The sequence below is a fragment of the Hylobates moloch genome, unplaced genomic scaffold (genome assembly GCF_009828535.3).
Source record: "Hylobates moloch isolate HMO894 unplaced genomic scaffold, HMol_V3 SCAFFOLD_6, whole genome shotgun sequence".
NCBI lineage: Eukaryota > Metazoa > Chordata > Mammalia > Primates > Hylobatidae > Hylobates > Hylobates moloch.
This window is the reverse complement of record NW_026652281.1, coordinates 29,043,672-29,069,805: the sequence shown is the minus strand read 5'-3', so window position 1 is coordinate 29,069,805 and position 26,134 is coordinate 29,043,672. Positions and strand designations below refer to the sequence as shown.

Sequence of the window (26,134 nt, the reverse complement as noted above, 5' to 3'; positions counted from 1 at the left end):
TTACATCCATTAAGCAGCGTTTTACTCATCTGTTTACAGTGAACTTTATACATTAGATCTTACGAGCAATTTACTATCCTTAATAACAAATTCATTATTTTTTGGATTTTTGGGTAGCTAATAGTTGCTGAATTAGAGACAGGAAAGTTGAGTATGAGGCATACTATCTGTTAGCAAGAAGCAAGCAATAAAAAAGTTCTTAACTGTAAATGAAGTCCTTTTCTACACATTACCTAGTTTCTATTAAAAAAATAAAATATAATTGCAATAATTGTGCTCCATCAAATTCACTAACATTCTATTCACATCTATTCAAAAACAAAACTAGGTATGTAAGAAGTTAATAGTTTTGAAAAGTTATTAATGAAATAAATTACTTTTTAAAACTGTCCTTAGGCTGGAGCTATTGGCCAGAAACTCCCTCCATTTTCTTATGTTTATACGGAACTGGAAGCTATTATGTATGCCCTTGGAGTGGGAGCATCAATCAAGGATCCAAAAGATTTGAAATTTATTTATGAAGGAAGTTCTGATTTCTCCTGTTTGCCCACCTTCGGAGTTATCATAGGTCAGAAATCTATGATGGGTGGAGGATTAGCAGAAATTCCTGGACTTTCAATCAACTTTGCAAAGGTATGCCTAATAAGAAACCTTTATTTTGCTTTTCTGTTTCTGTAAATATTATTCATTAATGTCATATCTTATATGTATGTATGTGTAGTGTGTGTAATATTTATATAATTATTTATGGTGGTTAGTTTAGCATATCTTTTGATTTTTCTTTTTAAGAATAAAAGAGGGGAGAGTTAGTTCAAAATGCCAGCCAAAAAGAAGAAAATAACAAGTATGTGTAGTCCCATAACCCTGGCATAATGTTATTCTCTCTCTGCCATTTACTTGATTCTTGACCAAGGGTAGATAATATCTCTAGGCTTCAGTTTCCTTATCTATAGAATGGATATGATAATCCTCACCTCATGACATTGGTGAAGAAGCAAGCCAGGGAGGAGTATTTAAAGCAAATAGCACATACTTGGCTTGTTTTTGGAACAGTAATAGGGCCAGCATAGCTGTAGAGTGAGCAAGGGGGCAATGGTAGGAGAAGGCACTGGAGTAATTGTAAGGATTTCAGCATATACTTCGATGAATATGGGAAGCCATTTGTTGATTTCAGCTGAGTAGTGACATGGTCTGGCTATGTTCACACACTGGCACAAGCTTGTTGCTGTTGGAGAATAGGTTATAAGGGAGTCAAGCATGAAAGCAGAGAAACCACTGAAGAGTCTATTACAGTAATCCAAGTAAAAGTGCTGCATATGAGGGTTAGCAAAGAGGAGTCAAGGATGAAGATATTTGTTCTGGATAACTGGGATTTTATATATATATATATATATATAGATGGGTGCATGAATACGTTGTATATAATTATAAATTACACATCTATATGTAATGTATAATTATGTATAGTGTGTTTAATATGTATAGTAGTTACATATGGCATTATGTATAATTTATAGATACACATTTATTTTAAGGTGGGGTTGATCAGGAGTTGGTTTTAAGTATGTCTGAGGTGTCTGTTACACATTTAAGTGGAAATGTAAGATGGACAGTTGAATATATGAGTCTAGAGTTCAGGGAGGGGTCTAACTGGGTCCTTAGCATTTAGGTGATGTTTAAAGACTGGAGATTAGATGAAGTCACCTAATGTGTGAGAATAAGTAGAGAAGAGGCCTGAGTTTAGAGGCCCTGAAATGGTGAGAGGGTAAAGAGATGCAGAGGAACTAGCAAAAAGAGACTGCAGAGGAATGATTGGTGAGGTATGAGGAGTATCATGAGAATGGGGTATTTGAGAAGCCAAATGAATAAAGTGTGTCAAGAAGGAGGAGTGAACAATGGTGAGAAGTTCTTTGAGATAGGGTGTATTTTATTTCTTGGAGTAAGATTCAGGTTATGAGCTTGGTAATTGTAAATCATGGGGCTATGAGCTGGTATCTGTAACTTTGACTGATTGGAGAACTTAGCCAATCAGTTAGCCCATTGCTGCTCTGAGTTGATGGCCACTTATTTTATTAGAGTGTTTCATGAAGTTGGGAGGAAGACAAGAAATATGTGCTGGGCAGTTTGCTGTTTCATTCACACTCCCATGGTTAGTTGCTATATACTTTGAACAATGTAAATGCAAAAAATTAAAACAAATGTTTCAAAATTCCCCCTAACCATTGGAAATTGTAAATGGTGTTCATACATCTTGGAACTTGAATCCTAGTCTTCTTAAGCTTGACTTTTTCAAGCTGTATGACACAGTAAGGCCGACCTTCATTTGTGTTCTCATCAACCATCTCCCCTTCTTCTTCTTTGTCTTCTTCTTCTTCCTCTTCTTCTTTTTTTTTTTTTTTTTTTAAATCCTTTTGGGTTCTGAGGAAGACTGGGAAACTGGCCCTCTAGTGAAAGTGGGATCATTTGAGTGTATGCTTCAGGTTTTGGTTTTCCTGTCGTATTGTTTTCTTACATACCTTGGTGCATTCTTTGTTTGATACGTTGAGGTTAAGTGGCTATTAAGTTACACAGTATCCTTAGTATCTACTCTTTGTAGATAATTTACAAAGTATTATAAGAGAGGGATATTCACATTGACAGTGCTTTCATTTTGAACATGGTTGTAAGATTTTTCTTTGTGTTTTAGTTGTGTCATTTGTATTTGGTATATGTGACCTGAAATTACTAGCACTGGCCCATTTGTTCGTTCTTATTCAATGAATATTTATTGGATGCCCAATATGTTCTAGGCACTGTTATAAGTTCTGGGAATACAGCCTAGTTTATTGTCTCTTGGCAAATAATATGTAATTAACAGTCAACAAGGCTTTATGAATGCCAAGAAAGAACACAAATATATCTTCTCTGCTCCAGAAGAGCTGACTGTCTTGAGATTGGGGGATTGATTATTTTTCAATCACACGATTAAGAAGAAGAAGCCAAACAGAGAGAGATAACTTGGGGAGAAATGTGAGCCTGTGGACAGTAAAATGTCACTTGCGAGTAGCAGTATCCACAGGCAGAACCTGTGGAGCAGGAAAGTTTGCTAATAAAATTTTGTTTACTCTAACATAGGTTCTTCATGGAGAGCAGTACTTAGAGTTATATAAACCACTTCCCAGAGCAGGTGAGTTATTGATATACTAATTCCATAATACCATACTTTTATTTCCTGATTAACCTTTTAAACAACATCGGTGTGTTAAACTGGTGTAGAGTGACCTAATAAAACATATCACAAATTGTTATGCACTTGTGAGCCATTAGAGTAGACTGATGTTAACTAGTACCTGTTTTGGTCACCTTAAGCTTTGTCCTTTAATAGTCTTAAAAATTTATTTCATAATTTATCCCTGCTGATGTATGTGTTATTAACAACTGAAAGGAACATTTGTGTGTGTGCTCTAAACTTAGTGATTGCCTATAATCTGTTATGGTTCTTAGGATTATTGTTCTTTTCTCAGATATTTATCCTTATACTGATTTTCATAAAGCAAACAATGTTAAAAGATACAGAATTTCTTGTAATTCATTTTTTTCTATTTTGTTTTGGAGAAAATAATAACAAGTCTGCTTAAATAATCATTTTTACTTTTCTCAAAAATATCTTACTTGTTTAGATAATTGGATATATTTATTTCTCTACTTTGATGTTTGAATGTTGTCTAATTATATACTGGTCATATAAGGTGGTAGAATACAAAAAGGAATGTTTTGTTAATATTTGTCATTTCATGTTATACAATGTAGAGGTCAGCAAGTAGCTAGAATCCTACTTCAATATTTTTCTTAAACCTTTTTATTTTTCTAAAAAATTTATGAGATTTTTATTGCTTGAAGCTGAATAGCTTTATTTCAGTGTAAGTATTATAGCATAAGTTTTCAAAACAGCTCTTTTTATGTGAAACAATACACTTTGTGGTGATTGTGCATTGATCAAATATCTGCTGGATACCCAGTATTTGCAAGGCACAGTATTAGGTAGTAGGTAATTTTCTAACCTGGCTGCATATCAAAATCACCCAAGTTATTACATTATATTATCTGTTAATTTAAGTAAAATGTAGATTCTCAATCCCAACCTTGGAAATTGTGTGTGTGTGTGTGTGTGTGTGTGTGTGTATGTGTGTATGCGTGCATGTATGTATGTATGTGGTGGGATGGTGGTGTTGGTGACAGTGGCTAGGAAGCTCCTTACGTGTTTCATATGTAACCAGCCCTATGGGTCCACTTGGAAACCACTGTTACAAGGGAAGTAGAAATGTGGAAGATAGGTTTCTGCCATTAGGGATTTTAAAATATGAAAAGAGAGATTAGATTTATACTCCGGAGTGATGATAACTGAACAGTGATGTGAATAGGAAGGTGTAGAGAATAACTTTTTAATTTTTTTTACCTCCTTAGCCTCAAGTTATATTTCTCATGAATTATTTTTTCTGAGTACAGCCTGTGCATTTTCTTTAAGTAGTTTTAAAATTTACTGTCTAGTAAATGTGAATGTTCAAAATACGAGATACTTGTGGTTTGGAACCTTTTAAACTGCAGAAAACCAAGGTCACGACTACTGTTTATAATTTACTACTGTTTATAAAACACACCAATTGGTGAGACACAGAGTGTCAAGCATCAGGAGACTGATAACAACATCTCTTAATGGCTCATTTGTTGGCTATACTGGTAGTGTCATAGGCTGACTTACCCTCATCATGTTAAAAATAACCACTAGAAGGAGTGAAGGAAGCCTTAGAGTAGTACTTTCTTTTCTGTCTGGTTTTTTTTTTTCGTTTTATATAAACTTTATTATTTTAAAAAAGAATTTTAACTTTTATTTTCGATTCAGGAGGTATCTGTGCAGATTTATTACATGGGTGTATTGTGTGATGCTAAGCTTTGGGATATAAATGATCCCATCACTCAGGTAGTGAGCATAGTACCCAATAGGTAGTTTTTCAGCTCTTGCTCTCCCTACTCTAGTAGTCCCCATTGTCTGTTGTTCCCATCTTTATGTCCGTGTGTACCCAGAGTTCAGCTCCCACTTATAAGTGAAAACATACAGTATTTGGTTTTTTGTTCCTGCATTAATTCACTTAGGATAATGACGTCCAACTGTATCCATGTTGCTGTGGAGCACATGATTTTGTTCTTTTTCATAGCTGCGTAGTATTCCATGGTATATATGTACCACATTTTCTTTATCCATTTCACCATTGATGGGCACCTAGATTGATTCCATGTCTTTGCTATTGTGAATAGTGCTGCAGTGAGCATATGAGAGCATGTGTCTTTTTGATGGAATGATTTCTTTTCCTTTGGGTATATATCCAGTAATGAGATTGCTGGGTCAAATGGTAGTTCTGTTTTAAGTTTTTTGAGAAATCTCCAGACTGCTTTTCATGGTAGCTGAACTAATTTACATTCCCTCCAACAGTGTATAAATGTTCTGTTTTATCTGCAGCCTCACCAGCATCTGTTATTTTTTTGACTTTTTAGTAATAGCCATTCTGACTGATGTGAGATGGTATCTCATTGTGGTTTTGATTTGCATTTCTCTGATGATTAGTGTTATGAAGCATTTTTTTTAATGTTTGTTGGCCACTTGTGTGTCTTCTTTTGAGAAGTGTCTGTTATGTCCTTTGCCCATTTCTTAATGGGATTATTTGTTTTTTGCTTGTTGAACTACGTTCCTCATAGATTCTAGACATTAGACCTCTGTTGGATACATAGTTTGAGAATATTTTCTCCCATTCTTTAGGTTGTCTGTTTACTCTGTTCATAGTTTAATTAGGTCCTACTTGTTAATCTTTGATTGTAATTGCTTTTGAGGACTTAGCCATAAATTATTTCCTAAGGCTCATGTCCAGAATGGTATTTCCTAGGTTTTATTCTAGAATTTTAATACTTTGAGGTCTTACATCTAAATATTTAATCCATCTTGAGTTAATTTTTGTATATGATGAAAGGTGGGAGTCTAGTTTCATTTTTCTGCATATGGCTAGCCAGTTATCCCAGCACCCTTTATTGAATAGGGAGTCCTTTCCCCATTCCCTGTATTTGTCAACTTTGTCAAAGATCAGATGGTTGTAGGTGTGTGGGTTTACTTCTGGGTTCTCTGTTCTTTTCCACTGGTCTTTTCTTGTACCAGTGCCATGCTGTTTTGGTTACTGTAGTTTTATAGTATAGTTTCAAGTCAGTTAATGTGATACTTCCAGCTTTGTTTTTTTTACTTAGGATTGCTTTGACTATTCTGTCTCTTTCTGGTACCATATGAATTTTAGAATAGTTTTTTCTAATTCTGTAAAAAATGGCATTGGTAGTTTCATAGGAACAGCATCGAATCCGCAGATTGCTTTGAGTAGTATGACCATTTTAACAATATTGATTTTTCCAACCCATGAATATGGAATGTTTTTCCATTTGTTTGTGTTGTCTGTGATTTCTTTCAGCAGTGTTTTATAGTTCTCCTTGTAGAGATCTTTCACCACCTTGATTAGATGTATTCCTAGATACTTTGTTTTTTTTTGTGGCTGTTGTGAATGAGATTGCGTTCTTGATTTGGTTGTCAGCTTGAATATTATTGGTGTATGGAAATGCTACTCTTTTTTGTTCATTGATTTTGTATCCTGAAACTTTTACTTGACTCATTATCAGTTCTAGGAGCCTTTTGGTAGATGGAGTCTTTAGTGTTTTCTAGGTATAGAATCATATCATTGGTGAAGAGAGATAATTTGACTTCTTTTCCTGTTTGGATGTCTTAAAAAATTTTTTTTTCTTGCTTGATTGCTCTGGGTAGGACTTGCAATACTGTGTTGAATAGGAGTAGAAATTTAAGAATGGGGTAAACGGTATTGGTTGTATGCTCAACAAATGTTTGTTGAATAACAGGGTCAAAAGAGACCAAGAGGAATCCTTGACTTTGGCAATGGTTATTTAAAAAAATCTAATGTATCAAATATTGATGTTTGAAATTTAGTGATTCAGGTATTCTGACTGCTTTTAATGTTGAATTATTTTTTCTAGTGAGTTCAGGAACATTATTATTATTTTTTATTATACTTTAAGTTCTGGGGTACATGTGCACAACATGCAGTTTTGTTACATAGGTATACACGTACCATGGTGGTTTGCTGCACCCGTCAACCCGTCACCTATATTAGGTATTTCTCCTAATGTTATCCCTCCCCTTGTCCCCCACGCCTTGACAGGCCCCGGTGTGTGATGTTCCCCTCCCTGTGTCCATGTGTTCTCATTGTTCAACTCCCACTTATGAATGAGAACGTGTGGGGTTTGATTTTCTGATCTTGTGATAATTTGCTGAGAATGATGATTTCCAGCTTCATCCATGTCCCTGCAAAGGACATGAACTCATCATTTTTTATGGCTGCATAGTATTCCATGGTGTATATGTGCCACATTTTCTTTATCCAGTCTATTATTGATGGACATTTGGGTTGGTTCCAAGTCTTTGCTATTGTGAATAGTGCCACAATAAATATACGTGTGCATGTATTTTATAGTGGAATGATTTATAATCCTTTGGGTATATACCCAGTAATGGGATTGCTGGGTCAAATGGTATTTCTAGTTCTAGATCCTTGAGGAATCGCCACACTGTCTTCCACAGTGGTTGAACTAATTTACACTCCCACCAACAGTGTAAAAGGGTTCTTATTTCTCCACATCCTCTCCAGCATCTGTTGTTCAGGAACATTATTTCAAACCATAGTTTTTTAGTTTTGCTGAGCTTACAGTGGAAACGCTATTAAATTCTTTCACATCTTCTTATAGTAATCTTTGGTTTTTAAGACACTGTTTTTCTTTTCTTTCTAGGAAAATTAAAATGTGAAGCGGTTGTTGCTGATGTCCTAGATAAAGGATCCGGTGTAGTGATTATTATGGATGGTATTTTATTTATAATTCTTATAATAATATTATTAGATTGATAGGCTTTGTGTATGACATAATACTTCACCATAGAAGTTGATTAATAAGTTAGTATTTGTCTTCCAATTTGTTAGAAAACAAGACAAGCATTTTTAAACTCTAAGAAAAATAACGAAGGAGGGGGAGAAGCATTTATTTCTGGGCTCAGGCTGGGAAGGGTGAGGCGTTTCATTTGGATTTAAGACAACATAACCAAAGCACAGAAGTGATAAATGTGGCTTGTATTGATAATATAGAGGAGAATTAAGCCTGCTGGAGTATGTTTTTGGCTGGAAGGAATATTAGATAGTCCTCACTTGACAATTAGGCTGTATTTTAGGTATTCTTTAATGTGTTAGCTATTTGGAGCTTGGAACATATTTGAACACTAAATTATTCTTATAAATGGTAGTTAGGCTCCTAGACTTGTGCCTTTATAAGTTTCTAGACTTGAACTTACGATGTGGTTTAAACACCACAGCCACTTTTTATTTGCAGTGGGAAAAAAGATTATAGTAGTTTAATAAATACTGAAATACTAGTAATTAAACATAAGGTGAAGATACGATGCTTAAAATTTGTAAATTTTAGGCTGGGCACGGTGGCTCACATCTGTAATCCTACAACTTTGGGAGGCCGAGGCGGTTGGATCACGAGGTCAGGAGATCGAGATCGTCTTGGCTAACATGGTGAAACCCCGTCTCTACTTAAAATACAAAAAAATGAGCCGGGCGTGGTGGTGGGTGCCTGTAGTCCCAGCTACTTGGGAGGCTGAGGCAGGAGAATGGCGTGAACCCTGGAGGCAGAGCATGCAGTGAGCCGAGATCGCGCCACTGCACTTCAGCCTGGGTGACTGAGCAAGACTGTGTTTCAAAAAAAAAAAAAAAAAAAAAAAATTGTACGTTTTATAAATTAAATTTTAAAAATTAAATTTAAATTTAAAATTTATAAGTTTTAAAGTTTAAGAACAAAAAAGTAGATATTTGTTGTCAGTGATTTTGGAACCTAAGAACAGTATAAAGTTTGACATTATTTAATATTTGGAATATAAGCTTATCATTTTTGTTGTAAATACATAGGAGGTTATACTGTATATGCTGTTTTGGAACTTGCTTTGTTTTTGCTTAATAATCAATTGAGAACATTTTTGATGCTCTTAAATATTATGTATGTTCTTTATCTTCCTTCTCCTCCTTTTCCTCTTCCTTTCTCTTTTTAGGTTTTCTTGCTTGTCATTCCAGATGTTGGCCAACACTTGGCTACTATTCTCCCAGTTCTCTTTTAGTCTTCTCACCATTGTACCAAATGTAACATACCAAAAATAAGTCCTGCTGAAATCTCGCTTTAATTTTTACTTTTCTCTCTTGATCTGCTCCATTTATTGAAATACAACTTGGTAATGGTCCTTAGTATATTAGAATTTGTAGACAAAGTATAGATGAAATTGGTTATTCAGTTGCCTGTGTGATAAAAGTAAAAATCTTATTTGAAATACATTGACATGCCTTTCCTTATTTTTGGCTATAATTAGATTTTCCTTTAGTGTGCAATTTAAGATCATATTTCTAGTTTTGCAGAGCTAAATATGAAACAGATAATAATCTGTCCCTAGTAAGTTAGTAAATAGAGGGACTGCTGTCTTATTCATTACTTGCTCACTTATTTGCCAACTTGCTCACTCATATCATTTATTCACTGATTTATTAATTAATAAACATTTATTAGGTGCCTTTTTTTCTGTACAGGAACTATTCTAGTTGATGGGAAAATAAGAGTGAGCAAAGCAGTCATGATACTGCCCTCATGTGGCTTATACCTTCATTCCCACTTATTTCCTCTGCATGCTCCTCTTGACTGCTTTGGCAGAATGTTTGAAAGTTCGAGTGTGGTTACCTGTACTTTCTAGTGGGATTATTTGAAATGTTTAAGGTGGAAATAATTGGGATCTGAATAGCAGTTGGAGAGCCTTAAGAAAAGTGAAAGAACTGCTATTTCATAGTTAAGAAAGGATTTTTGAAGCTCCTCTTCTCTCTGCCTTTCAGAGTCTGGATGAATGGATTAAAATGAATGCTTTGCAATCCAAACTTGGACACCTTTACATGTTAGAGCTCTTTCAGTAATTGGATTTTGTTTTTGAAACCTTGACAGGAATTGTTGAACCTATCTTGGTTAACTAGTTATGTCTTTTGGTAGTAACTTCTTTTATTTTTTCTTTTATTTACTTTTCAGTCTATTCTTATTCTGAGAAGGAACTTATATGCCACAATCAGTTCTCTCTCTTTCTTGTTGGCTCTGGAGGCTTTGGTGGAAAACGGACATCAGACAAAGTCAAGGTAAGCCATGACTTTATAAGCAAAACATATGTGTAGTTAAGGATTCTTACCTATACAATTGAGACTTGAACAGCATGAGTTTGAACTGCATGAACCCACTTATAGGCAAATTTTCTTATACATCTGCCACCCTGGGACACCAAGACCAACCCCTCTTCTTCCTCCTCCTCCTCCTCCTTAGCCCACCCAATGTGAAAATGATGAGGATGAAGACCTTTATGATGATCTACTTCCACTTACTGAATAGTAAATATTCTTTCATTTTTTATGATTTTCATGACATTTTCTTTTTCCTAGCTTATTATTGTTATTATTATTATTTTTTTTTTGCAGAGACAAGTGAACGTTTATTTTTGTGCCTTTCTTCCTATGTGTATGTCAAGTCTTTTTCAAAACAAGGCCTCAGGAAACTCCAGATTCAATTATGTCCCTGGGCTTGGTCGACTGCTGCAGGAGTCTTAGGGAGCCTTGTACAAATGCTAGAGTTGCTCATTTACCAACATTAAACCCTTGGATAGACGATGCAGCAAAGCAGGACTTCTTCCTCCATGGAATGTGCTGGTTTCAGATGAGGTGGCAGCCAGTGTAGAAAATGTTTCCTAGCTTATTTTATTGTAATAATGCAGAATATAATAACACAAAATATGTGTCAATTGATGGTTTATGTTATTGGTAAGGGTTTTGGTTAACAGTAGGCTATCAGTTGTTAAGATTTTAGGGAGTCAAAAGTTATACGTGAATTTTTGACTGCATAGTCAGTGCTCCCAAGCCGCACATTGTTTAAGGGTCAATTGTATGTTGATCTTATATTACCATACATTTAATCTTGTAGCATAGAGACTCGGTAATCAGTACTTTGAAATAGTGTGTGTTCCTTGAATTTGAAGTGCTGTTTATGTTTATATATTCTCTGTACAACATATTTTATATATAGAAAAGCCTTGCTGAGTTAAGTATAACTTATCTGAGATAATTACGAGAATATTTGTTATTTTCTTGTATGATCTTTGCAGACCCCAAAAGTTTTTAGAAAAATTGAACACAAGTGATCCTTGTATAGATTAAAATCTTCATTTATTAAAGGACCTAAGTATTTCTCTTATGCAAGATAATTCTGGTTATTCTTTTGTTCTCAAATTCTAGAAACATATTTTTCCTAAAAATATTTAATTTGGATTTCATGTTAATCTGGCTTTACCTTTAAGTTATTTGTGGTAATAAGATTATACTGTAGTCAATATTCCTCTGTAGTAAATAAAATATTATTTAAAGCAGTATTGGGAAAAGACTTCTGGAATGGTGACGTAAGAAGCTCCTTGGACTTTCTTGTCAGTGAAACAACCATGACTTGTAAAAAATAATTTTAAAACACAGCTATTTAATGTCTCTGGAAATTGTCCTAAGGGTATAGAGCAAATGAAGAAACATTTATTCAAGAAAATCTATCATATTTTGTTAAGAACAGTGAGGCTGTGTGGCATTTGAGCCACAACCCCTCCCTTTGTTCTTCCTCTCCTGGCTGAGCATGACAGAAACTGTACCCCAGGCATTTGCAGCCAAGAATGTAGGAGCCCTCTACCATGCTGTCTTCCCAGGATGGGCAGGCTATTAACTTTTCTTATCCTTCCCACTAGCTCTGAATTGCAGATGCTGTATTCCAGGTAAAAGTGACTGACTTGTGAGCCTCTATTTCTCCATCCAGCCCCTACTTACAGAGTGGAGAGTTTACCCTACCTGTGGCAGGCTGAGAATACTGGGGCCCTGATTGCACTTCCCCTAGCTTTCCTGTAGCGTGGAGGTTCCATGGTTGGAGAGCCAGCTGAGAAGAACAGAAGCTACTACACCTGCCCTGCTTCCTTCTTGTAAAGCAAGTGTATCACTTGGAGAGAAGTATGTCACTATTCCTGCAGAAGTTCTGCCTAGAGGGAGAGGAAGTCTGTAATAACACAAAGTTCTGACCCTCTTCTCAAGGAAACAGTCTTTTTGTAATGGAGTATTTGGAAGTTCAAGCATAGGGATGCCCTCAAAAACAAGGTGTGACTGTAGTGATAAGCAATTAAGAGAAGGCTGGTAGTTCCATAACAGCAGGGAGCTAAAGTGTAGCCCAGCTAGACATTTACTAGAAAGAACCAGGGAAAGAGATAGCTAAGAAAAGCGCTCCTGGGATTGTAACAAACCTCAAAGACTGGCCTCAACGACTACCCTTGCAAAGAGACTTGAATTTAATTGGATCAGATTGTTGAACAATTTATACCCCAGGACACTGTTGAAAAAAATAGAACAGTCATCTGGCAATTAGTGGAACCTAACAACTGGGTATGATACCAAAAGAGGCAGACAGTTTAACAGAGAGACCAAGGAGAGACAGTCAAAGAGAGCCCTGCTAAAACCAGTGTCATCCTAGGGTGACTGCACCTACTCAAGGTACACTCTCTGAGGAGCAATATCAGAGGCTGTACACTATTGGGAGAATAGATTCACATATAAGAGTCTAGCTAAGTTACTAAATAAATAAACAATAACAACAAGCCCTGGAAGGGGTGGGGGATTAGTGTCTAGAGATGTTATAATCTATTATCTGAAATGTCCAGTTAGCAACAAAAAATTACAAGACATGGAAGAAACAGGAGAGTGTGATGCATAGATGGAAGAAACAAACAGGCAACAGAAACTGGCTTTGAGAGAACTTAGTAGACAGACTTCAAAGCAGCTGTTACTTATGTTCAAAGAACTAAAGGAAACCATGCTTAAATGTTACTAAATATATATAAATTGTTACAAAGACTCATAGAAATTTTGGAGCTGAAAGTATAATAACTGAAATGAAAAATTTACTGTTGAAGGGCCAAATGTAGATTTGAGCTGACAGAAGAAAGAATCAAAAAAGCTTAAAGATAGATTGATAGTGATTATACAAACTAAAGAACAGAGAGAACCACGGTGAAGAAAAGGAAAAAGAATGAAGAGCCTTAGAGACAGATGGAGTATCACTAAGCACACTAACATTCATGTAATGGGTGTATCAGAGACAGAGAAAGGAACAGAAAAAAATTTTGAGGAAATAATGGCTTTTGATGAAAAACATTGTACATCCAAGAAGCTCAGTGAACTCCAAATAGATTATATATCTGAAGAGATCCATATTCTCTTCATTGTAGTAAAAGTGTTGAAAGCCAGAAATGAAAAGAAAATGTTGAAAATAATGAAAGAAAAAATGACTCATTACTTACAAAGGAACCCTAATAAGATTAAGAGCCGACCTCTGACTTCTCATCAGAAACAATGGAAGTCAAAAGATAGTGGGCTAATGTATTTGGAGTGCTGAAAGGAAAAAAAAATACCACAAGGTCAACTAAGAATTTTATAACCAGCAAAATGATCTTTCTAAAATAAATGTAAAATAAAGACATTCCTGGACAACAAAAACTGAGAGAATTTGTTGTTAGCAGTCTTGCCTTACAAGAAATACTAAATAAAGTTTTTCAGATTGACGGCAAGTGACCACATACTGTATTTATATGAAATACCCAGGATAGGCAAATCTGTAGAGTCAGAAAGTAGATTAGATGTTGCCAAGGGCTGGAGGAGAAAGGAGACAAGGGAGAGTGACTGCTGATGGGTATAGGGTTTTCTTTTGGGAACTTGAAAATGTGCCGAAGTTGATTCTGGTGATGGTTGGACAACTCTGTGAATATACTAAAAATTACTGGATTTAACATTTTAAAGTGGCGAATTATATGTGTATTGTGTCAGTAAAGCTGTTTTAAAAATTAATATTGATCAATACTATATGAAAACAATGTCCCAGGCCCACATTTAAAAGTTGTCCTCATTTATTGCTTGGATGTGAAAAAATTACCTTGACAGATATTAAATGGGTATTATTTATGTGAGGTTGTGTCTATTCACAGGTAGCAAATTATGAGTTATTAAGAACCCTAAGGCAAGTTTTGCACTGCACAAACATATGCAGTGGCATTGTCTGAATGAAAAGCTTGGAAATGTTATATTCACTCTTAAAACTTCCAAGCTTTTAGTGAAGATATTATTTTAGAAAGGGTAAAATACAAGTCTGAGGCTATATTAGGTGAAGTAAATATAACATGCTATTTGTTTTTCCTTTTTAACTGTATGTTCTTTTTCTTTATTCTTTTTTTTTTTTTTTTTTTGAGATGGAATCTTGTTGTATTGCCCAGCCTGGAGTGCAGTGGTGCAATCTCGGCTCACTGCAGCCTCTGCCTCCCAGGCTCAACTGATCTTCCTGCCTCAGCCTCCCAAGTAGCTGGGATTACAGGTGCCCGCCACCACGCCTGGCTAATTTTTGTATTTTTACTAGAGACGGGGTTTCACCGTGTTGGCCAGGCTAGTCCCGAACTCCTGACCTCAGGTGTCCCATCCACCTCGGGCTCCCTGTATGTTCTTTTTAATATTGGGCAATAATGAATTACCGTAGACCAGAAAATAATCTAAACTAGATACCATTCTCTAAGCACTTTTCACAAGCATCACTTGTTGCTTTGAGAACAAAATCAGGGATGATGTCAAGTCATGGTGAAGCCCTGTGCCATAAATGAGTTTCTAGTCTGTTAACAGTAAAACTACCATTGCAGCACTGTCCATCTTAAATGCCCTTTGTATACATGGCATACAATGGATTTTGTGGAATAAAAGGTACTCAGAATTTTTTAATTTTTAATTTTTATTTATTTATTTTTAATCAGGAAGCCCTCAGAATCAAGACAGGTTCAGAGAACTCTTGGTACTCAGAAATTTTAAAAGACTGCTCAGGACTTACAGATTGAAGTCAGGTCCTCCAAAACCTAGTAGAATGCGTTGAAAATAAATTTGTAAATAAAACCTGCAAAATACACTGCATGCAACTGAAACAAAGGAGTGTAATTCATGCAATGATTTTTGAAAAACGGCAGCCCGCCTTTTGTTTGCTTTTAGAAGGAGCAACTTCCTTCATGATCTTTTTTTATGTTTTGGGTGTGGCGGGGTTTGTGAGAATAAGTTTGGGAATATATCTTAGTGTGGCATTTTAGTAATGAAAAATCACTAATTTCTTAACTCTCTGAAAGGATAAAAGCTTACTTTATTGTGGAAAATTTACCTAATTGAGAATAAATGCACAATAAAATTTTGCCTCTATTATAAATTATTGAAAAGTAGATATTAGCTACTTGAATTTTTTATGTTTACTTTGGTTTAAATCAGCCATAAACTGGCACTCAGATACTTACTTTGTAGATGTTGCAAACTTTTCCTCAAAAAGGAATTTTAAGTGTTGGCATTAAGGGATCATAATAATTCAAATATTTTTGGTAACCAACTTTAAAATGTATTATTTTGTTAAGATGGCAAATTAAAATATGCAAGGATTTAAAAGACCCGTCTTAAAGACTGAATCAATTTAGATGCGAATTATATGTCTAATTCTTGTAGCTGTTTTAGTCTTTTACACAGGGAAAAACTGTCCTTAACTTTTTCTCCATTGTGGCCTGGAGAATGAATCTGATTACATAATTCTTTACATTAAAAAAGGTCATTGCAGGCAATTCATAGTGTAGATGAAGCTAGGAGTTATGAAATTTTAAATATCATTATTTCCTGAGCATGTTTTTTTTTTTTTTTTAAAAACCCTTTTATCCAATTTGCAGGTTTATTGTATTGAAACATGGTTGTGTATCAAATATTAGTTTGGTTAAAGAGAATAATGATAATTTGTATTTAAGATTTAACATGTAATGTCTTAATTTTAGGTAGCTGTAGCCATACCTAATAGACCTCCTGATGCTGTACTTACGGATACCACCTCTCTTAATCAGGTAAGATTGTATTTTTGAAAAATGATAAATCTACCTGGTTGATGACACTTTTTAATTTATAACTCTAATACCTTATAACATTATGCATCTAAAAAGTGGGGCCCGTTCAACATAATAAACATACAGACATGTTTCCTGTGATTGCAAGTTATTTTTGCTAAATTTTTAGTTATTAATGTTTTCCCACTAGATACCAAATAAAATATAAAATGTTTTTTTATTAGTGAATTTAAAAAGCATTGCATGTTGTTGGTAATGGAGTGCTTTCTTTGGAGAGGCTGCCCACTTTAAGAGTGAAGAATTTCATGAAAGCCTCAGAGTAAGTGCAGGATAAAAAATAGTTAAAAGGCAAGTATTAGTCATCCTTTCCTCTTTGGGAAAGAAAGCAATGCCACACTGCTTGGAAACAGATTATTTTATACCAACTGTAAAGGACATGCAAATAAAGCATCTTAGAAGCAGTAGGTGATTTAATCTTTTTTGTTTGACATAAAAAATTTGTTTTCTGGTGAAGGAGATAAAATATCTTGTCAGTTCACAAATTCTGTGAGCATAGAAAAATTTGTTTAAGAAGCAAAAGGCAACCATAAAAATGAGAAAAGCAAGTTTATTTTTGAGAGACCTCAAGATTCTTCTCTAAGACGGCCAGCAGACTAACCATGCAGATATAGCATAAAATCCTTAAACCTCTGGAGTAATGCAGTGTGTGAGCATGTAATAACAGTAAATTGTTCAGAAAGTTCACTTTAAAAAAAATTTTTGGTTGTATTTTAGAGGAGAACAACACACAGTGGGGCCTACTGGAGGGTAGAGGATAGGAGAAGGGAGAGGATTAGGAAAAATAACTAATGGGTAGTAGGTTTAATACCTGGGTGGTTAAATAATATGTACAACAAACCCCCATGACACGGAATTACCTGTGTAACAATCCTGCACATATACTCCTGAACTTACAAGTTAAAAAATTTTTTTTGGTATGTTCGATATGAAAACTTCTGCAGTACTTATTGTTTCCTAGCAAACAGAAATGTAATCTCATGAGCCAGAGAGAATTAGAGTTGGTACATATGTATTTTTTTTCTGTACCATATAATCAGGTGATGGAGGGAACACTGCTTTATTCTTGCCTTTAAATATTTTTTCCATCCATTACTGTTTCTTACCAATTTCTTAAGAATGCACTCGTATTTATGTTTACATAAGGCTTAATTAAGAAACTAATTCTGTTAGGGTACTAAAAAACAGAAAAGGCTCATGGTTTCATGGTTCAGAAAACCCAAGAAGTGCCTCTTTATTGTACTGAAATAAAAAATGTATCTGCTGTAAATAAAAGCTGAATAGTTTCCAAGGTTTGAATTTCTACACACAGTAAGTAGTGGGGTTTTCTTTCTTTTGTTGTTTTTTTTTTTCAGATGACTAAAACTTTTTGTTAGTTTTAAGGTAGGTTTTAATATTTTGCTGCGTGACAAAAGACAGTTTTTAAATCAACAATATTTTTGTGTGAGTAATGGGCACTCATCATTTGGCAGAGGTTCTTGGCCATTTTGTATCATACGATAATAAGAGAATATAATGAAAGCTATATACCAGTTCCCTAAAAAACATTTTGCATAAAACTTTGCATAAATTTCAGGGAATTTGTGGGTCATCTGAAATTGGATCCATGCTATAAGAAATATGAGTCAATTAGAAGAAATGTCATCTATTGCCAAGGAATGGAAAGAACACTTGGATACTCAACTTATAGATGTCTGAGATAACTAGGGCACCTATTCCAAGCAATGAATGTTTAAATACAAGGCTTCGATTTATAGTATAAGTGTAACAGACATTCAGAGAAGGGATACTCATTAGGGAATGACATGTAGAAGGGTTAGATAGTAAAAATGGGACTTAGCTGAGACGGTATGTGGGTGTTCTCTCTCCGGATATGTAGGGCTTGCAGTGTGTTGAGAAGTAATGATGGAGTCTAAGAAAGGAGAAGAGCATGACGTGTGTATAAGGGGTAAGAATTAGAGCATTCACATTGGAGACTAGTGTAGGATGATTGTGCATGGGCAGATCTTTAAGAGATATGGAAATGAGAAAAAATTATGCCATTATACATAAACTTTATGCTAGGTATTTATATTAACTAACTAACTTTTCAATCATTAAGAAAACTGGCAACTATATGTTTTTAACTCTACCAGTGTCACTTCTGGAATGTCTGTTTATAATGTCTTCAGGAGAGTTTCTTCATCTTGAAACTAGTATGGCAGGCCTGCACAGTGGCTCACACCTTAAATCTCAGCACTTTGGGAGGTTGAGGCAGGAGAATCGCTTGAGCTCAGGAGTTTGAGACCAGCCTGGGGCAAGACCTTGTCTCCACTAAAAGTAATAATAATAATAAAAAAATTAGCCGAGCATGGTGGCATATGCCTATTGTCCCAGCTACTCAGGAGGCTGAGGTGGAGGATCACTTGAGCCTGGGAAATCAAGGCTGTGGTGAGCTATGATTGCACCATTGCACTCCAGCCTGGGTAACAGAGCAAGACCCTGTCTCAAAAAACAAAACAAAACAAACGAGTATGACAATACAAGTGTACTTTGTAGTTTTTCATGATTATTAATAGACAGTTCCACTGCAATAATCTAGAAAGAGCAAACAATAAGTAAATATCGGATGTCCGGCTTTGTATTTGAGGAAAATGAGAACAAATATCCATAGTTTCCCCAGATACATATCTTATACTATACGTATCCTATTAAGTGAAGTTAATATTTGGCATATCAGTTCTAGTATCCAGTAAAATATAATTCTTTATTACAATTACTGTCATCTTGAACTGAAAACAGACATAGGCTCAAAAACAGGTCTTCTAGTGGGAGATCTTTGCAGATTTAGAACACCCCTTTGTGGGGCCACAAAGCTGTAGAAAGATCATGTATGCTGGTTGGACCATCTGAGTCACTTGCACGTAACTGCCATAAAGTGCTTACTATCTGATGGGATCATCTAAAGTGAACTGCTGATCAGCTGTGTGTTTTAAATGTAGAGACTGATTGCATTCCAGACGTTGCAAATATCAAGTCATATTTCCTAGACTATTCTTCCTCTCTTATTTTTATTTGGACCTTTAGGACCATAAAGAACTCACGTAAAGTCATTAAGAATCAAAGCAACACAAGCATTCATCTCATCTAGAAGAGTCCCAGCATTTAATTTAGTTTCACTAGAATATTTTCATAATTTTGTATAATTGCTTCTACTAAACGATCACAGTATGATACACCAACTGTCAATTTTTAAAAGAAAAAACTTCTTTTACATCCTCTGGTCTCATAATCTGAGAGAGATATTGCTGACAGCCATGTTCTAGGTCCCACTCGCAGCTCCAGAAAAGACTCCTTTGAACTTTTTCTCTAGGCTGCCACAGCACCCATCGCCTTTAGTTTCCAATTCGTGTCACCTTCACTTCACTGATTGTTTGTGGGTGGAAGTTTCAGATAAATCATTGGGAATCAAAAACAAATCACTGAGAAACCAAAAAAATTACCATACATTTTATAACTACTACCTTTTTTTTTTTTTAAACAATCATTTATTATTTTCCAAGACTCTGGGTTGACTGGGTGATCTTTCTGCTACAAATGGTGTAGCTGCTTTTAGATGGCAGCTGGGCAGGGCTGGAAGGTTCCAAGATGGCTTCTTTTGCATATCTGGGGTCTTAGTGCTACCTGTTGGCTGGGGTGCTTCAAGTCTTCCCTACATGGCCTCTTTCTTCATGTGGTGTATCATCTTCCAGGACCTCTTTTATAGCCCTCAGTGAGACCCCCATTTAGATTTCTGGAGTTATTTTTCTGTGTAACTTCCTCCTCTTCAGTACACACAAATTCAGCTGTATCATCCTTTCAGAATTCTAATCTATATTTGTAACTCATTGAGACCACTTTGCTATGTTCGAGATATCTGAATTGCAGTCTGGGAACTGCTGTCAGAAGGAAGCTGTACAATTGTAGAGCTCATCTTGTTTGTTTCTTTTCTGTAAAGAATTGTAGTCCTGCATTGCCTACTGTCCAATGTCTAGGAACAGTGGTAACCCTCACCTTTTTTTTTTCTTTATAATTTTTCTAGTTGTTTACGGTGGAAGAATAAGTCCATTCCAGGTCCTTCATGATGGCCAGAAGCAAAAGTTGTATATACCTTTCTTGCTCTTAGTGCCTCATTTTCCCGTTTAATCCATGACTATCTAGTTTTTTAGTTTTTATTGGTGTCCTTTGGCTTTGTTTGTTTCTTGTATAACAGTCAAAAGAGCTTATTTTACTTTCTTTTTCCCCTCTTATTGTTCCCATTTTGGGGGATGCATTATTTTTACTGTTTAGAGCATTTAACATTTATGTATTATTTCCACTTTCTGCATGTTTTAGTTTTAGATTTACAATTGAACATGTCAACCCTTTTGTTAAAGCTTCTTAGTCAGCTCTTAGTTGGATGAAGCTCCTTCTGTGGAAGGTTTCTCAAGAAGGGCTCATGTGCGTAGTGTTTCCTTGGTTTCTGTATGTTTAAAACTATTTACCCTACATACTTGAAGGGACAGCTTTGTTCTATATAAAATCTTATTTCTTAAGAATGGTGCATCACTGTTGTCTTACTTTGTATGTTGCCTTTGAAAAGTCTGATGCCAATCTAGTTATCTTCCCCTGTAAGTTACTTGATCTTTACCCTGAGGCCCTCAAGATTATTTTCGTTTTTAAAGTCTAATGGTTCTGCTGGGATATGTCTCAGTCTTGCATGTTGCAGGTCAGTCTTCCTTATATACCTGGTGGGCCTTTTTAATATGTATATTCAGGTCCTTTAGGTTTATAGTATTCAAATTTTAAATGTTAGTTCTCTTTCACTGTTTTGCTTTTCTTTCTTCAGGTACTCCATTTATATGTACGTTGGATCTTTTCATGTCTTTCAACTACTTTTCTTCTCTTTTAGTTCCTTCTCGATTTCATTTTCATTCTCATGGTTCATTTCTGCTCTTTCTGCCATCTCCTTATTTCATTTTTATTTGCATATGTTCTCCTTTGGGTACCTTATAATTTAGTCTTCATTTCTTATATGATTTTGATTTTTTCTTTCCATTTCTTTCTTGAATTTAATCATTACTTATTTATTTCTTCAAGTATGTCATCCATTTATTTTTTTAGTTTTTGGATTTTGGATTCAGAGTGTTTGTTTCACGTCCCCAAATGCTTGAGTGTTTTGTTATAGTTTTCTTCTGTTTGGTAGTTTGTTTATTGGGGGGCGGGGGTGGATTTTATTTACTAAAAGGTTTTGTTTTGCAGTTTCAGTTTTAGTTTTTTTTTAATATATATATTTTTTATTATACTTTAAGTTCTAGGGTACATGTGCACAATGTGTAGGTTTGTTACATATGTATACATGTGCCATGTTGGTGTGCTGCACCCGTTAACTCGTCATTTACATTAGGTATATCTCCTAATGCTATCCCTCCCCGCTACCCCCACCCCACAACAGGCCCCAGTGTGTGATGTTCCCCTTCCTGTGTCCAAGTGTTCTCATTATTCAATTCCCACTTATGAGTGAGAACATGCGGTGTTTGGTTTTTTGTCGTTGCGATGGTTTGCTGAGAATGATGGTTTCCAGCTTCATCTGTGTCCCTACAAAGGACGTGAACTCATCATTTTTTATGGCTGCATAGTATTCCATGGTGTATATGTGCTACATTTTCTTAATCCAGTCTATCATTGTTGGACATTTGGGTTGGTTCCAAGTCTTTGCTATTGTGAGTAGTGCTGCAGTAAACATACGTGTGCGTGTGTCTTTATAGCAGCACGATTTATAATCCTTTGGGTATATACCCAGTAATGGGATGGCTGGGTCAAATCGTATTTCTAGTTCTAGATCCCTGAGGAATCGCAGTTTTAGTTTTATGTTAGCGTTGTATAGATGAAGAATATTTACCTCTGTGCATTTTGTGGTTTGGGATGGTTTCCAAGATTCTTAGTTCAAAATTGCCCTTTTTCTCTGTGTAGCAAAATGCAATTTCTTTAGTTGGTGGCTTTAAAGAAGGGGCGCTGTGGGGAGGTGTTTTATTTTTAAAAATAAAAAAAATTATCTTTCAGGGTCATTAATTTCCTTTCTTGCTTCTTTTTTTCTTCACCATCCAGTCTCCAAAGGTGATATCTTTGTTTTATTCTCTTCTCCCCGAAAGTGATACCTTTCTGGGATTGCCACTGGAAGGCCAGTGTACTATTAATTATTTTCACTGTAGTCAGTGCTCTAATCTTCCAGGATTCATTTCGGTATTTTTGCCCTTAAGATGGATTTATCTGGGAGTGATTTTCCTTTTCCCTCTTCCATGCACTGCTTTTGCACCCCCCAAGCCCTGCCACTCTGCAGTAGCTTTCAGAGGGTGCTCAAAAGTTAGCACTGATAGAAAAGTGGTGTTTATTTTGAGACTTAATGGAATTTGAAGTCTGCAGTGTTCTGTCTTCTAGTTACACTGTAGGCTTGAGATTTGTGTAGTTTTATTTGTTCTCATTATTTGTATATTTGTTTGGAGGATGTGAGGACTTAAAAAGCACTAGTTTCCTGAGCCTGTTTATTTAGCATTTAGTTTAACTTAATGGTACAATTTTAAAAAATCAAATTAAGAAATAGTTTACCTGTATACAGATTATCCTCCCACCTACTTTTAATGTGCAAAATAATGTATAGCTATTTTTCTTTTTCTTACTTTTTGGTGGTTATTTGTAATGACTTATTTCTAGGCAGAAATGAAACAAAACAAGAAACCTTTAGGTTTCCTTCTGAAATATGCCATTTCTTCAAAATACATAGAAGATAAGCTTTGGCAGTTGTCATTATTAATTGAACAATGCTTATTTTGTGTTATCGTTGAATGGGTCAAACATCCAGTCAGTTGGGTTTTGTCATTTCTCATAATGAGCCTTTTTTGTCTTTGTTTAACTCTGTTATCTATAGAAAGCAACGCCATCATTGAAATAATGTGAGATGTTTCATATTAATATTGTTTCTTTAGAACACCGTTTTCATTTATGGAAATGATATATGTGGAATGAGAATACTAGTACTAATCTTAGAAACTGGGTTGTTTATATTGTTGCTGTAATCTTTAAAAAATAACTAACATTTATTGAGGTATTATTTATCAAAGATAATACCTTGTAAGCTTTATCCCACCTTTTTCCAACTCCTCTGTGAGAGTAAGTTCTGTTAGCCTCTAAATGTTTCTAAATGAGCAGTTGAGGCTTCGAATGGTGAAGAAACTTGCCCATTAATGGTAGAGCTGGCTTTGAATCCAGATCTGCCTGGTACCAAATCCCATGATCTAGCATGTGTTTGACAATTTCCTGTCACAATTTCAGGCCCTGAAATGTGTCTTTCTTTCATTTGTATACAACATCATGATATATATTTGCTGTCATTTTATTATATAAAGTGCTTTTTAAAAATTATCATTTACTTTTCTTAGCATCTCATATGGGACCTTGCAAGTCACCAATATTCAATAATTGTTTATTTGATTTCATTATATTAAGAAGACATGTAAAGGAAAGAATATTGAGTCATTGAGAAAGTAAATAATCTATACAACCATTATATGGAGTGATGGGGAAGGAAAAGAGCTTATTGGAATTATACAAAGCATATTAAAAAGAATGATGTTTTCTTACGAATTATAGAATATTTTCTATAAATAAAACTTGTTAAAAATAATCAATAGTTTAAAAGTAATAAAAGATCAGTAATTTTAAAAAGATATGGCTAGTCTTTACACAACATTTCAGTAGTCTTTGGAAAACAGCACAGCAATTAATGAGAAAGGGAAGAAGTCTTGAGGCTGACCTAAAAGGATCAAGTTTACAGATACATTAAATACACTTAGTATTAGCTGTTTGGTGAATTTCTTCCTTTCAGTGCTGGTAAGTGCTTTTTAACTTGGAAGAATGTACCATTTAAATGCCAGAAAGTATGGTGACTTTTTCCCTATTGTAATCCAGGCCACGCTGCTAATCCTACCTTATCTAACTAAACTAGTGATGTGGAAATCTGGACCCAGCAGAACTTTTATCATAATAGCAAGCTATCAGTTCAGTCAGTTTTCTTGCAGGGTGAGCTAACGTTCAGGATTTAGTGTACCAGCAGAATGAAAGTTAGTGAGAAGTGTTTGATGTTTCTATGTCTGATATTGTCTTAGAAGCTTCAATTTAAAACACCCCAGTAAGAAAGTTGGCATAAATTTTGCTTGCTTAGAACAGACTGTAAACATTTACCTTATCTGTGTATAAATGGGAGTAGATTGATTGACTTCTTTTTGTGAATTTCTTCTTAGGCAATAGTAACAGTGTTTCACCTAGATATAATTCTTGGCTTCCCTTTCTACATTTTTTTTTCCCTCCTACTGATTTTAGTGGTAAGTATTAAAAAAAAATTTCATTATAGGTAATCTTTATTGTTAAAGATAATTATTTTTAAAATCAGAGTCTCAGGTACATTATAATACAATGCTTATAGCAATAACCAGCCATGTTTCCTATTTTTCATTTAATGTATTCTAACAAAACACTGAGTTCTAGTTATGTTTATGGTTTCTCCACAGGCTGCTTTGTACCGCCTCAGTGGAGACTGGAATCCCTTACACATTGATCCTAACTTTGCTAGTCTAGCAGGTGAGTTGTCGATAATATGTATCAATGAAAAATATTAGCCATTCGATATTTAATTAACTAAATAATGTAAAGACACTACTACTTATGACTGGTAGTTTGAGTAACATTTAAAAAAATGTTTTTTTATTTATTACATTTATGCAAAGGATATGGAAAGGTAGGAAATGTGTTCAGAAAATAGTGCACTTGAAATTCAGATTATGGTGGAGGGAAGTTCCTGCTAGTGCGAGGTCTAGGATAGGACCATGAGGGTGGGTGTCTGAGTTATCACAAAGGAGAAGGTCATTGGAGAGACAGCAAGGAACTGAAAGGTTAGGGAAGGATCATCTACCTATGTGGATATTGAGAGTACCTTGGGTGATTTCATGGTTACAACCGAAACTAAACAAAACAATTGTGTTTCCAGATCTCTCACACTCTTTTCTTATTTATTTTTTTTTCTTTCTTTCTTTATTTCATAATTTCCTCCCAGGAAATACTCTTTAAAAAATATCTACTGTGTTTCTTTTTTTTTTTTTTTTTTTTTTTTTATTATACTTCAGGGTTTTAGGGTACATGTGCACAATGTGCAGGTTTGTTACATATGTATCCATGTGCCATGTTGATTTCCTGCACCCATTAACTCGTCATTTAGCATTAGATGTATCTCCTAATGCTGTCCCTCCCCCCTCCCCCCACCCCACAACAGTCCCCGGAGTGTGATGTTCCCCTTCCTGTGTCCATGAGTTCTCATTGTTCAATTCCCACCTATGAGTGAGAACATGCGGTGTTTGGTTTTTTGTCCTTGCGATAGTTTACTGAGAATGATGTTTTCCAGTTTCATCCATGTCCCTACAAAGGACACGAACTCATCATTTTTTATGGCTGCATAGTATTCCATGGTGTATATGTGCCACATTTTCTTAATCCAGTCTATCGTTGTTGGACATTTGGGTTGGTTCCAAGTCTTTGCTATTGTGAATAGTGCCGCAATAAACATACGTGTGCATGTGTCTTTATAGCAGCATGATTTATAGTCCTTTGGGTAATGGGATGGCTGGGTCAAATGGTATTTCTAGTTCGAGATCCCTGAGGAATCGCCACACTGACTTCCACAATGGTTGAACTAGTTTACAGTCCCACCAACAGTGTAAAAGTGTTCCTATTTCTCCACATCCTCTCCAGCACCTGTTGTTTCCTGATTTTTTAATGATGGCCATTCTAACTGGTGTAAGATGGTATCTCACTGTGGTTTTGATTTGCATTTCTCTGATGGCCAGTGATGATGAGCATTTCTTCATGTGTTTTTCGGCTGCATAAATGTCTTCTTTTGAGAAGTGTCTGTTC

The 26,134-nt window shown here is 35.3% G+C and overlaps 1 protein-coding gene across 4 annotated transcripts in view; it reads left to right on the top strand.

Annotated features, from left to right (window-relative positions):
- The window catches only part of HSD17B4 (hydroxysteroid 17-beta dehydrogenase 4), a 94,430-nt gene that overhangs the window by 46,091 nt on the left and 22,205 nt on the right, over positions 1–26,134 (top strand). For all 4 annotated transcript variants that reach the window (XM_032156589.2, XM_058440583.1, XM_058440585.1 and 1 more), the window contains 6 exons: positions 397–633; positions 3,115–3,166; positions 7,867–7,938; positions 10,189–10,292; positions 16,055–16,120; positions 24,739–24,808. In XM_032156589.2, the coding sequence (XP_032012480.1) occupies positions 397–633; positions 3,115–3,166; positions 7,867–7,938; positions 10,189–10,292; positions 16,055–16,120; positions 24,739–24,808 (601 nt within the window). The remainder of the gene's footprint in view (positions 1–396; positions 634–3,114; positions 3,167–7,866; positions 7,939–10,188; positions 10,293–16,054; positions 16,121–24,738; positions 24,809–26,134) is intronic.